The following is a 14,258-nucleotide window of genomic DNA, read 5'->3' on the forward strand; positions in this document are numbered from 1 at the left end:
GTCACACTGTGTTTATAGAATATCCGTCCACTTTGGATTGCACACCCCCTCCACCCTCCCCTTTGTGTACACGTTTATCATATGCTTTCTCACGAAAGGGGCGAGAGGGAAATCCGGATGCCTAATTTTCTCTCTTTCGAGAGATTGTTTTAAAGCGGGGGTTGTTATTATTATTATTAGCGGGGGTTGGTTCGGGTTCGAGAAAGGGGTGTTATGGATGGGCTGGAGGGGAAGGGATAACGAGAGTTTAAGACAGATTTATGGAGGGCTTCTGTGTGGGGGGGGAGGAGTCTTGTTCTATCGGTAGATCGCCTAAGGTGATTTATTTTTCGTAGATTAATCGAACTTATATAATGGATCGTTTTAAAGAGAATCTTTGAAGTTTCTACGTCGTACTCTTTTTTTTTTTTTTTTATATCGTAATTCGTTTTATTTGGTTAGTGTTCTTTGTTCTTTCAATTATTGAAAATGTGCAAGTACTCTTGACAAAATTATTATTAATTTCTGTGAAAGAAATAAGCATAAATATTATAAGGAAAGCATGTAATGTGTTCTCGGATAAATTCTATTGTTAATTGATAAATAGTAGGAAATATAAGAAGAAGTCAAAATCGTTTTTATCTCGAAGATTCTTTAAAATTGAAATACTTTTTTTTTTTTCGCGACTTTCAATTTCATCGAACGTGATATTTGAACGAATGCAAATTGACACTTTTAAAAATAGGCATCCAGGTTTCCTTTCGCACGATCGTTCGTGATGCGCGATTGATACCAGAAAAAAGAACAAAATGGAGAGACGTTCTGTTGTTAGGTGTCGCTGTGTCGTTGTTCATGCTGCTTGTATCGTTGATGATCCGTCCGATTGGTGTCTACCAAATTATCCAGAGCACGTTGTCGTGTTTTTTATCCGCGTGCACTCGCTTTGGTTTCCATCCCCCTTGTTCTCGTCGTTGTTTTCGATTCTTCTTGTTGTGTCTTCTCCCGAAGGAATCTGAGTTTTTCCGTTTCGCGCTCGAGCTGTATTTTCCTTGTCTTTCCTTTCTTTACTCTTACGTTTTTAGACGAAAGATCAGACTTAAAGAATCATTCGTTGAGCTAGGATTCAATTTTAAAGATCGTTGAAATAACTGATTATTGGTTACACGTTGGAGAAAATTTTCTTAATTTTCGACTCGATTTGAAATTGGAACAAGGATGTGTCATTCATTAGAACATTTTCTTTCTATCGTAATCTTTGGATTTCTCTCAGAGAAACAAGAAGAATATTACCAATTATTTGGACAACAATTAAACGAAAATCACAATGATGAAATATCATAGACTCGAAAATTTGAATCATTTAAAAAAAGCAAAACAATAAGAATATATTTTTTTAGTCAAACGTTATAAGCACAATGTTCCAAAGAGACGAAACCACATCGTATTCAAATCTTTTCCCGGGAATAATCCTTTTTACCGATCAATCGCGTGTGCTGCCATCTAACAGAGGGTTGAAGCATCGACTGGAAAACAACCCTAAGCAACCTTATATCCCGATACCGACGGACGTGGCGGGCAAAGTGAGAATCGATACTTGACAAGGAGTTTGCCGAGTTTGCCTGACGAAACGTTCGGTTGCTGATCGTAGATGGCACTGTGTGATGCAGAGAATGATTCGTTTCCGAAAGTGTGGACATCTCTCGTACCACTTAGAATTGGCAAAGAAGCACGACGAGTTGGGCAGGGAATTGTCATCGATTGCTCGGCAATACGTGCAACTTTGCTCGATGTAATAACAGGCGGAATATCAATACGCCACGAAATACACGTTCGAAATAATTGATGAGATTTATATAAACGCGGAAACGAAACGAAATATTATTTGTATCGTTGATGGATTGATTCGAAATTTTTGAAATTTCGTTTCATTTGAAATTGAGTTACATAAACGGAAGGAAAGTTATGACGAAATGATGAAATTTTTAAAGCGTTTGAATGGAAAGCATGAAAAGCATATTTGATTTGGATCTATAACGATTTCGAGGAAGAATAAAGAAAAACAGGAGGTGAGTAAGAAGACAAAGATGAATGAACGGTTGTCTTTGCGAAAATTTTTTCAACATTAATTATTTTTACATGATTATCGTTTATCAAAATTCGAAGAGATAATTATTTTATATATTCGTTAATTCCATTATTTATAATATTTATACATAAATTCCATTATTTATATATAAAATAAGCGTGTAAATTTAACATTACAACAGAATATTTGAAACAATTAGAACTAGTCTCCAAACGAACAATTATATTATACCGTCAATAATTATTAATAATAAAACGGACGAGCGCGATCCAAAAATAATCAAGAACCTGCTTACTCAGCGATGAAATTTTCGTCCCTTCACATATAATCGCAGAAAGACGCACACTTCCAAAGAGGAGGGTAATTTGTTTATTCCCAAGAGTCGTCCCTCGACGAAATGAATCTACCGTCGTCATTAAACGAGATTCTTGCAAAGAGAAAGAGAAAGAAAAAAATAAAAAGAGAGAGAGTCAGACTAGAGAGGAAGAGGAAGAGGAAGAATCAAGCGAGATCTCGACATTGTTAGTTTAATTATCTCTCCTCGATGCGACGACGAAACGCCTCGTATCATACTTAGGACACTTAGGACAACCGGGAATGGAAGGAGCGGAAAAGAAGGGCTTTGTATGCGATTCTGGCCGGAAGCCAGCGGATTATAATCATGCTTCTGCATGCCGTGCACCAAGGTTCGCGATATACGACACGAGAGATAATTGAGACTTTTTCTTTTTCATTTTTTTCGTTCCATCATTTTTCCCTCCCTCTTCACGTTTCATTTTTCAGTTACGTTTCTTTTTACAATGTACAAGTATACTTTTTTGATCGACGCATCGAAAAAAAGAAGAGAATTTGAAGAGAACAGCACGGGTTAATGAGGATGGGTCTATTGGTCTATTTTCGAGGGACGAATCGGCTGAGACTGTTTGAGAAAAAAATGATCCGCAAGGATGAATTATTCATGACGTTTTGGTGGAGTATAATATTTCAAGATCGATGCTCTTTTATGCGCTTATCGCGACGATTTTTTTTGTTCGGCTTTTTGCTGCTCCAACTTATGGCTGACCTGTTCCACTGCGCCCACTTCGAATTATCGTATCCTCTTGTATCCGATGATATAAAGAACGTACGTCACAATATTTTGTCTTCTAAGTGTTGACGATAATTTATCGGAAATTTATCAAACTATTTCCTCTCTTCTTTAAATCTTTTCATTCATTTAAGCATCGAAACGAAGAATTAAAAGAAAAACGATTGCGCACCGCCGTGTATAAATTTTGTAAGAAATTGTAACATTGAAACTTCGAAAAGAATTTCGTCCCCTCTCTTTTATAATTATTTATATAATTTTCAATTTTGTGCCAGTTTCGTACGTTCTATATTTTTCTTCTTTGGGGGGACTAGTCAATGCAAACTCGTCGAAGGGAAGAGAAATGGCAAGTTTCGTGCCGCGCCGCTATAATGATGTTGTAAATCTGAAACGGTGCACGTGTTTCACGTCGGTGTAACTGCATCCTGGGAAATGAAGCGGATGGGATCCGGGATTTTAAAAGCAAGGACAGCGGTTTTTATGTTTTTATCGCGTGCAGACGATCTTAAGCACGCCCCGCTTTGGGGAGTTCTTTTTCATGTTCGTGCAAAATCTATCGGGATGCACTTAAAATGATTCCTGCATCCCCACCACCGATAAATTTCCTCCATTTCGAAGAGTGACAGAGGAAAGGGAAAGAGAGAAAAAAGAAAGAAGGAAAGAAAAAGTTTGAAAGCCCAAAATATTTGGAAAAAATGTTTCAGACGAAACTCTTGATAAATGCATTTTTTTTTTTTTTTTTTTTAGTGTACATTATGTATTACGTATATTTGTATATATACATATTTTTTATTAAAGACATCATCAAGAGGAATTTTAAAATTTCGAGAAAGTTCCATTGTACAAAATTTTCCACTTTGATTTTCTTTCTGTACTAACCACACTAACTTGTATACACTTTGAAACACATTTAGCCGGTTGTACCGTAAACTTTTCTAAGGAAAGTTGTTGGAAAAGTTCTGTAAAAACACGCTTGCATCCTTTATTTTACTGACCGCGGTAACATTTCGCTGTTTTCCTCGTGTTTAATATTTTAATCTAATCACTTTTCTCGTTTTCCTTTTTTTTTTTTCTTTTTTTTATTCGAACCTATCCCTTATTCTGGTCAACGGTGTTAACACACAAAACTAATTAACGCAGCATCAAAATATCCTGTTGCAAATTTATATTTATATTTGCCACCTTTCGACAAACACACGTGGACCTACATTTCACATCAACACTGTATAATTATAACACAATTATAATATTTAACTCACGTATAACTATCAAAGTGTAAGTAGTATAAAATGGATTTTACTTTAGTTTTGGAGAAACTTTATCCATCCTCGATCATGTAATTAATCGTTATATATCGTGTCAAAATTTTTTTATTACAGTTAGTATTCACTTCTACAAGAAATATCCATCGTTATCAAGCAAAATGTTTACTTAACGTTGATTCGAAACTCATCGAATCAGTTGAAATTTCAAATTTCACTCTACCAAATTCAAAGAGATCGAAACAAGTTCTCCGACAATATTCGATCGATAATCAACCGTGAATAAATTTCTCTTACAATTTTGCTCGCTGTAAATGTCCCACAGGAGAGCGAGTATCGAAGATTCTTCAAGATTTCAATCAATCGTCGCGTCTTGATCGCGCCCTTGGATCGAGCGATCAAGCGAGCCTCCTCTCTTAGCTCCTTAGTTTTCCTGGGAGGATTGTCGTGCGGAACATAAACATTCACGTCGTGTCTTTCTTCTTAGAATGCTAAACGATTCTGGCAAGTGGAATATCGTGCTTCACCCCTTTCGAGGTGAAATTATCTGTTAAATTTAATATTACAACGTTGAGAGGAATTTAGAGGTATGCAATTTTTGTGGGAGAAGAATTTGAAGAAGTGGAACGTATATTGATAAGATCATTCGTTTAACGTTAATAGCACAACGTTGAAATTTAACCAAATGATAATACAAGAAACGGAGAAACGGAGAAAATTTTTAATTTCGAAAATTTGTTTTTCATTAATTTTCGGTGGAATAGTTTTGATTAAATTTGAATTTCGAAATAAAAATTCGAAATGGAATCGAACGTGGTTATTAACACGGAGAATTACTTTTCATCTTGGATACCATCACTCGGCATGCGAAACTTTTATGAAGAATATAGAGGAAACGGATTAAATCTACCTAAAAAAAAAAAAAAAAAAAGAACTATTTCAATTATGGACTGAAAAATTCCTTCCATCTAGATTATTTGCGACGCGAGTGAAAAAAAATACCGATACTATAACGCCGATACGCTTCAATTTGAATTCCAATATATATATATATATATATATTTTTCCAGGAAAGGAATGTGGAATTCGAAGATCTATAATACGCTCGATTTTCGTAGTTAATATACAAAAGAAAATCATTTACGATCTATTATTTAAACTATCCTAAAAATTCGGAAATTAAAACGTACATTAAAAATTTATCTCGTATCATCCTTTGATTGACTTTTGATGCGATACTAAAAAAAAAAAAAAAAAAAAGAAAGAAAACAAGGTTCACGGAGCAAAATTTACAGAGAACGTATTCTATAAATGGTAGAAACCGCATTGTCCTATCTAGTTTCTCCGGTTACGTGATTTGAATGCGTCGTCACACGCAGAGAGAAAAGAATTTTCGACACGTGGTAACCCGATAACAAGGAACTCTGTTGCGGAATCTGTGTTCCGCCCGTAATGGCTCGTAAATGGTGGATCGTTTCGTTGCGCATTTCGTAGGGCCACGTAGACGGGAAATGGTTGATCGAAATTGACAGGATGGATGGATCGTGAAGGATCGAATCGAAACGAGTTCGAGACCTTTACCTGCCTCCTTTTTATCGCGAATTTACCCTTCGATCGATATCTCCTCGCTACCAGCATCGTGGAAATTCGTCTTTCCGGAAGGATGTACTCTTTCCAATTTTACATTTTTCCTCGGTGTTTGTGCAAGATTTTTAAAAACTGTGATCTCTTACCGCTTTTCTTTCCCCCTGTAAGATGTTCTTTTCTTCTTCGATTTTAACCAGAGTTCATCTAATCTAATGGAGAAATCGGTTATAACGATTACAGTTCAATTCTGGAAAGATGTTATATCGTGCGGGGTAAAAGATGTTGATATCGCTCAATTAAATCTCCGGAAGGAAAGGAATTTTCACAATTCGCAGGAGTGATTGTGACGAAACGCTTCACCCGATTAATAATTCATCGATTTCAATTGAATCACCAATTCAAGCGAGACGATATCAAAATATAACACGACACGCTGCGACAACATTGTTAATAATCCGCATCCGCCCTTGTAACATCTCGCTCGCGTGGATGACCAAAGGGAATAATGAACGAGAATTGGCAATTTGCAGAACCGAGTCTGTTCGAAGGTCGATATCAATTTCCCTTTCTTCCGTTGAAAGCCCCTCGTTAAAAGGGATTGGATAAAAACCATTGGTGAATTTACCGCCTACGTTCCTTTTTTTTTTCCTCTCTTTTTTTTTTTTGCATTCTCCCCCTTTCCCTCCCCTTTATGCGTAATTGGGGGATGAGAATCGAACAGGTCATCATCAACGTTTAATCGTCGATAGATTGTACTTCGATGAAGAGAACGATCAACTTTCACTTTTCATTGTTGGGAATTGAATGAGCTTGGAATTTTTTTTTTGATCGTTTTTTTTTTCTTTTTTTTTTTTTTGATAGAGATTTTATCGCCATTGAATGGCATGCGACGCGATTTATTTTTATTTATTTATTTTTTTTTTGAAGCTTGAAGACTGAGTTGATCGGGGAATGTTGATCCTGTGCTTCTTCTGGAAACGTTCTTTATGAGATGTTCTAGCCGCTTTCGCAAGCATTTCTTGGAACGTAGTATTTTCTTCGATTCGTACAATTTTCGCGAGATGTTCGGAAATTTTTCAAACTTCTTTCCAAGATATTTATCGCTTACAGAAGAGAATGTACGCTTGAGGTGTCGATTTTAATTTTTTAACGATGATGAAATTAAAGTTTCAAGTTGTTCGTTCTATGAAAATCAGAAAACAAAACTTTTTCATTCAAATAATATACATATATCGCGAATACTTTTCCACAAAATTTAACGGAAGAGAAGGATAGAGAAGGATAGGTTGGTTGAGCCCCTTTACGACCAGGTGACGAGCGTTCTGGTATAAATTTCACCGCGGAAATCATGGGCAAGCGTCGCGGTACCGGTATAACTTCCGATTCCTGCATCGGTGCATTACACTTTCGGAGGCAGACGAGCGTCAGTTTCAAATATTTAGGATCGGGCGCCGCCAGACGATCCCAATATCCATCCGCGTCTCCAAACAATGGAAGCGAAAACTTTCACCAACAAGACACAATCCAACTTGTTGTTGTTCCAGGAAATACTCGTATCTGTCCGTGAGTGTAAAACGCTCGAGTCCCCCGATTCGTCTTGGTCTGACGAAACGGTTAAACCTCGAGATACGTATCTTTATTAATGCCAGATTTATTTCCACGCGAATAAATTATCCTCTGGTGGAAGTTTGCGCCAGTTCGCGTGATAATTATTATGACGTTATCTTTTCGAGCAGCTCGGTGATACACGCGTTCGTATTTTCTCTGAAATGTGTATATATATATATATCCTCGCTCGAGAGAATCTGATAAAAGTTTGAGAAAGAAACTGTTAAACCGACTTGATTTGAATTAATAAAAATCTAGGTAGGGTTTTAATTTTATTTACAGAACGGAAATTAGATCGAAAAGATTAACTGAAAAGGAGAATCGGAAAGATTTGAGGAAATTTATCAACAGATTTCAGGTTGGAAAAGTTTATTCCTTTCGAAGAAAGGGAAGAGATCTTGAAGGGTCACAGGGCTTCGTTAACGGCGTATTTTCTACTTCTTCGCTAGTGGTAAACTCGTTGTCTCGGATCGTTAACCCTCTGCTACCCTCGATTATAGGCAAAAAAGTCAACTAATCGTATCTCGAATCCCCTTTCAAGATGGTGCCACTAAATGCCAGCCACGAAAAAATTTCGTAGCTTCTCTCTACCTCGTAAGAGAGGATCCTTACAGACGATTGAGTCGAATTTTATTTCATCTTCTTGACGTCTTCGTTTGCCAAGTCACGACACTCGTCCGTGGATGCGAAACTAGCAGAATAGCTCGATCCTCTTCTTAGACTAGGGAAATTTTTAGATCGCCTTCCGATTTCATCGAAATTGGCAAACTTATTTTCTTTTGATCAGAAATATTTTCAATATCCCTCGTTTCGCCGTGTAAATTAATTCCTTATCGCCATTTTGATTGTTATAGAATTTAACGTTTATTGAAATTTTATTGCCAGCAACACCACTATTTCATAGTTGGTATCTGTTTGTTCTTCTTCGATACTTCAAATGTTTCGTAAACAGATCCTCGCAATTACGTATATTTTATTTGTCGTTTTTTCAACCAACATTGATTCTACAATGAAACGTAGAAAAAATAATAAGAAGAAAGAAACAAATATCGTTAATCGTTCTTCATAAATATAATCAAGTTTGACGAATTTTTCTTCTTTTCATTTCAATTTCGATTCTCCCAGTTCTTCCCCTCTTCTTCGTTCCAATTTTCCAAATAGTCAAAAGAAGAAAAACTCCGATCGAAAAAAAATCGGACGACGCTCCAATCGTCCGAACTTTCCTTCCAAAGTCTGTTCGAGAAAGAAACCCTTTCCCTCCCTTTCTCTTGGCGCATCGAGCCAGCCACGGGCTTCGAACCTTTCACCCCCGATGAAGCCAACTCGATAACGCGGATCCAAAGCGACTCGACCCGGCATTTGAATAGATCCCTTTCCTTTGGGTCGCTCGGAGCAGTGTGCTCCGCGACGGAGTCGCCCCCGTAACAGCCACTCCCAAGTCTGCAGTTTTGCGGATTTCAGCGGAGTGGCCGCGCTATTATTGGACTGCCGGATTTTCGCGGAATCAGCGTAATCTCGCTCTCCAACCGAATATTTTCCGCCTTGGCTCCACCCCTCGTGATCGCCTATCCCGTGTAAACCGTGTAATTTATAGCGAGCCGCTCCTTTCTTCTCGACGCGTTGTTGTTCTCGCAGCTGCGTGCAAATTGGAAGAAGGAGATAGGATCGATTTTTCGGAAATTTGTGCGCAGGATAATGGAGGAAGGGTCGTTGATTCTTTGGACTCGAGAAGTCTACTACTGTTCAGAGCACAAGAGGTCGATGCTCGAGTGATTCAAGTTTGCATATATAATGAAACAACATGTGATGAAAGATGGACAAGCATTTTTGGATCGATGCAATGCCGCTTCGAAGATCGATTTGAAGATGAAGTCGCTCGTTCGACAGCCTTAACCCTTTTCACAACGCTCGCAGATATTCGATACGAGATGTTTATTCGACTCGAGCGTCTCAGAGCAATCGAGGGGAGTTAAATCGACCTTGAGAAATCAGAACCGAGAGAGAGAGAGAGAGAGATTAGCACATCTCTGGAGTACATCGTGCGAATCTGGCCGCGTACGAATAGCACAGGTGCACAAGTTCCGAAATTATCCCTCCGTGACGAGCCTCCTTAATAGCTTCTCCCCAAAGCTTCCCCTAGCAGCACGCCGTGCTCACTCGTCGTAGACGCGCAAGTAAATAATTCATCGATTTCACACAGTGTGAATCGATCATTAAGGCAGGCTTGGCTGCCAATCGGCTTAGGAGGGATCCGCAGGGGCCGGTTACAAGCTGAGAGATTAGTGGTTGGAGGGGATCCCTGGTGAAATTTCACCAACGATACAAATGTCCACACGCGACACAGTAGCCCTTGATGTTGAGCAGCGGTATCTGGTATCTTCGTTCGTTCGATCATCGTCGTCGAACAACATCGTCGTCCTCAACTCGCCTCTCTCACCCCGCACTCTCTCACCACTACTCGTGCTGCTAGTGCATACGTAGGCATATTGCGAGTCACCAGCGGAGCATCAGCGTAGATAGACGGCATAGTAGTTGGCAGACCTTTAAGTAGAACGCGATAAGAATAACATCATCAATCTGCCGCACCATCTGCTCGCATCATCATCATCCATTAGCGTTCTTTTGCATCGTTTAACCCCTTCTCATTTCACGCCTGGAAAAAAGTAATTTCCGGATTACGAGCTCTGCGAGCTTCTCGTTCGATTGTGATCGCCACAATGACATGGACGACAACCTCGCAAAGCGTGATGCTATTATTTCGAGGATCATGCGTAGCTCGAGCAACTTTGAGGAACCTTTTTCAGCTTGATCCGGTGCAGCGCTGTTCACCGAGGGAGATTTGGCCTCTTAATTTTTAAAAGTGGCATTTAAAGAAGGTCTCGAGTTTTCATTCGATTCCGAGTTTTATTCCGCGTGAACAGCACTGTCCTAAATTAGATAAACCTAAGAATTTCATTTCAGTTTCGCTGCCCTTATAGTACTCGACATCGATTCATGGACGACCGATTCAAAGATTCTCCATCTTAGTTTTGCCTTTCGACGACACTTTCTACGAGCCTGGAACAGTAGCCTAAACTTGTTTCAAACCTCCATTCTCCGCTAGTTTTTACGCTCGAACGGACACACAGCACAGATATCCATGTATGCCTGTAAAAGCTGAACAGCACTATAGCCCCCCCCCCCTTGCTACCCGTAATAGCTTCGCCATTGCTGCCGAAACGGCAAGCTGAACCCTGTTAATCTGATACCAGTAGCTTTCAAGCGTAGAACAGAGAAAAAAGAAAAGAAGAAATGCATAGCGTACAATAGCGATCAATTTAAACAACGTAGAGAATCATCCGCTTGTCGAATTATTCGTTCACTTGCTGCCTCACCCCCTCCATTAGGAAGCACCCCTTTCTCCGCGATGGAAGAGTAAAGAAAGACAGGCCTAGAGAAGGATCGAGAATCGAAATATACATTTTCCAACAAGACGACTATGTTGCTTTTTGTCTATTGTATTGATCTATGATTCCACCCACCCTGTCTCTCTCTGGCTTTCGCACGAATGCACCGGGTGATTTTGAAGCGTTTGTCGCGGTTTCAAGGAAACTTTACGACGCAAGGTACGTTCAGGAAAGGACGAGAGCAAAAAAAAAAAAAAAAGAAACGACAAGTTTGGCGAAAGTCACGCGATTTCACATTGAGCAATCGCGCAACTTTCATCGAGAGCATCCTGTCCTTCGTGAACGTGGTTGCTTTGTTGTTCGATGAAGTTTGGCGGGAAAGATTGGCAAACTGGATGAATCACCCTGTGTACATGGATGATTTAAAAGGGAAAATCGATGCCTGGTGTATCCGTCATCCGGACAGACGCCACGTTTTGAGGCCACTTTTCAAGACTGGAAGATAAAATAATTCTGCTTTCAGAGATTCGAAGAACGGATGGATACTCTTTGACCTCAAAGACTCTCTTAACCGGATATTCGGTTAAAGGTGTGTCTTTGATTGAACGAAATAATCGTGGAGACAGAATTTTGCGAAAGAGGAGGGAGAAGAAGGTTCCGTCTTCATGATTATTCAGAACGTGGGATGATTCATAAGTATGTATGTCCATGTTTCAAGAGTGAATCTGTTGGAAATAATCGCGCGAATATATAAATAATCTGCGTGCCTCGCTGCGAACATGAAGTTTATACGAAGTTACAAAACTCGTATAAACTTCGCAGAATTATTCGATCTAATATCTAAGATCGAAAACGAATAACGAGATTTCAAATTTTTACATATGTTGTTACGATATACAGATTTATCTCTTCAAAATTTGAACAAGCATTTACGAATCATCTCATTTAAAAACAAAGAAACTCTGCTTTCTTTTTTTTTTTTTTTCTTTTTTTTAATCAAAGCATCAATCTTTCCCTTTAAATGATCCCGTGTGCCGTCTCTTCTCGTGTGTTCCATACAGAGCCTATTACAAATTCATTCGTTCAATCGCAACTTGCACCTGTTAATAATAAACCACTTTCTCTCTCTCTCTCTCTCTTTCTCTCTATCTATCTAACTATCTCTATCTCTCTATCTCTCTATCTCTCTCTCCACTGTGTCTAAGCATTACTATAAGAGTGCTGTAGTGGAATAACAAGGTGATAAAAACACGCCCAGTTCCCCTGGTGGTGCAAATCGTCGTCGACGACAATGCCGACGACGCCTCCGCCTCCAATGGCCACGGTGCCCGGCCCGGGTTCTGCCTCTGGTTCCGGTTCACAGGGCGCCCAGGGCGTCTTACTCTGCCCACGTACGCTGTCTCAGGTCCGACGATCACGGCTACGAAGGGCCCTCACCGAGGCGACCGCCGAGACCGTCAACTACGTCAAGACGGTGGGCACGATACTTAAGACTAAGCCTGATACACATACTTATCTTATCTCAAACCACCCACTCTACACGATTATTATTTGTATTTAGAGCAATTTTTTCCTATTATAGCAATTCGTTCGCACACGCACTGACGCACGGTCGAACGGTGGAATTCCTTTCTTTCTTCAAGAATGTCGTATCACGCAAGAGATTTCTTGGAATTCTTTTTTTTTTTTTTTTTTTTTTTTTTTTCATCTATAAGTGGCACGTAGTCAGATTTTGAAATTATAAATATTTGTTCAATGAAAATCGATGGAGAAGGTGAGAGGGATCGATGAGGTGTTAATAGTAAACTTGCCCCGAAAGAACGCAGAGCCCGATCTAATTTGCCGGGGATTTCCTCGCGGAGGTGAAACGTTACGATCTTTCGTTTCGATGACAAATCCCCTATCAGGATTCGTCCCCAGGCATAAAAGATCGAAACGATTCGATTCCACGTCGTTAGCGAGAGGAATTTCACACGGATGGATGATGAAAGCGAATGCTTAAGGCTCGACTCACGCTAGATAGATAAACGTGTCGATATCGATCGATGGAATTTGTACGAGTGACGGTACGAGACCGAGATTAGTGCGGAAAATATTGAAATTATTACTGTTTCTTTTTTTTATTATGCTGTCGCATCACCAATTTTGCAGATGATTAGCCTGACTTCGATTAGCCGCCCACGTGAGTATCATATTAACTATTATCAGCATTAACTATTTGACGAGCATTCCTTCGAAACATATTACAGAATTATTAAATCATACATCTCTTATAAATTAAAGACGTAGAGAATTGAATGTAGGTTGTACGTATTATCATTTATCAACCTGATTTAATTCAATCTACGTTCGAGCCATTTAATTTAAAGCGATTCGTGTGAGTTAAGCCTTATACGCTCGCGGATACCGATGCATTTTTATCGTGCGTACGTGCGGTTATGCGGCCGAGCACAGTAGTTTAGTCACCGATCTTTAATAGATCCACCATGCCTCTCACCACTGTTCACCGCTGTGAAGTGATCGCCACCAAGTTTAGCCACACCAACCGTGACCCGCATTCTCCACCGTATCGGGGGAAACGTCGAATCAACCCGTTTCGTTCTCTCTCATTAAACGTTTATTAAACGTTAACAGGGATAACGCGTCACGACGGATAAAAAGGTTTAATAAAGAGGCCTCCCTCTTTTCTTCTTGTTGGTTCATTTCTTGCAGCAGATCGATCAGTTTGCGAAATGGAGTTTAATAAATTAAAATGGCGAAATAAATTTTTTTATAACGATTTTATAACGATATAGAGTGAAGTTGGGCGGGTTGCATCGATCGGAGCGGAGTTTTACGCGCGATTGATGTATTTCCATGGGAGAAATATATTAGATAAGTAGAGTGTGCGTGGATTGATTGTATTTGGAATGGAGGAGAAAAGAAGGAAGAAAACGTAGAGAGAGGAATAGATAAAGGAAAAGATGAAACAAAGAGAGATGAAATGAAAGCATAATGCGATAGAGTTCCGAAAACAGACGGAAAGATGAAAGTAAGAAGGAAAAATGAAAAAGAAATTAAAAGTAATGTTTCCCTTCTTCTTCTTGCGCTTCGACTAAGTAAAAGTATAACTCTACATCTGTTTTCTCATCATCTTGATTAAAGACTTTTAACAGTGAAACCATTTTAAATCCCAACTAATAATAGATAGGCTTATAATATATCGAAGAAAATTAAAATAAATCGACAACTTTTCTGGATCACGTCGCATGGAATCTTACGAC

General features: G+C 39.2%; 1 protein-coding gene across 1 annotated transcript in view; it reads left to right on the top strand.

Annotated features, from left to right (window-relative positions):
• LOC100868178 (uncharacterized) overlaps nucleotides 1-14,258 on the top strand; it is a 179,110-nt gene that overhangs the window by 71,299 nt on the left and 93,553 nt on the right. Inside the window, exon 4 of the mRNA XM_012491430.3 lies at nucleotides 12,254-12,469. Coding sequence (XP_012346884.1) covers nucleotides 12,254-12,469 — 216 coding nt within the window. The remainder of the gene's footprint in view (nucleotides 1-12,253; nucleotides 12,470-14,258) is intronic.

Source organism: Apis florea, unplaced genomic scaffold, assembly GCF_048593485.1.
Source record: "Apis florea isolate Af1SG1 unplaced genomic scaffold, ASM4859348v1 contig_3793_pilon, whole genome shotgun sequence".
In the NCBI taxonomy this organism is placed as follows: Eukaryota; Metazoa; Arthropoda; class Insecta; order Hymenoptera; family Apidae; genus Apis; species Apis florea.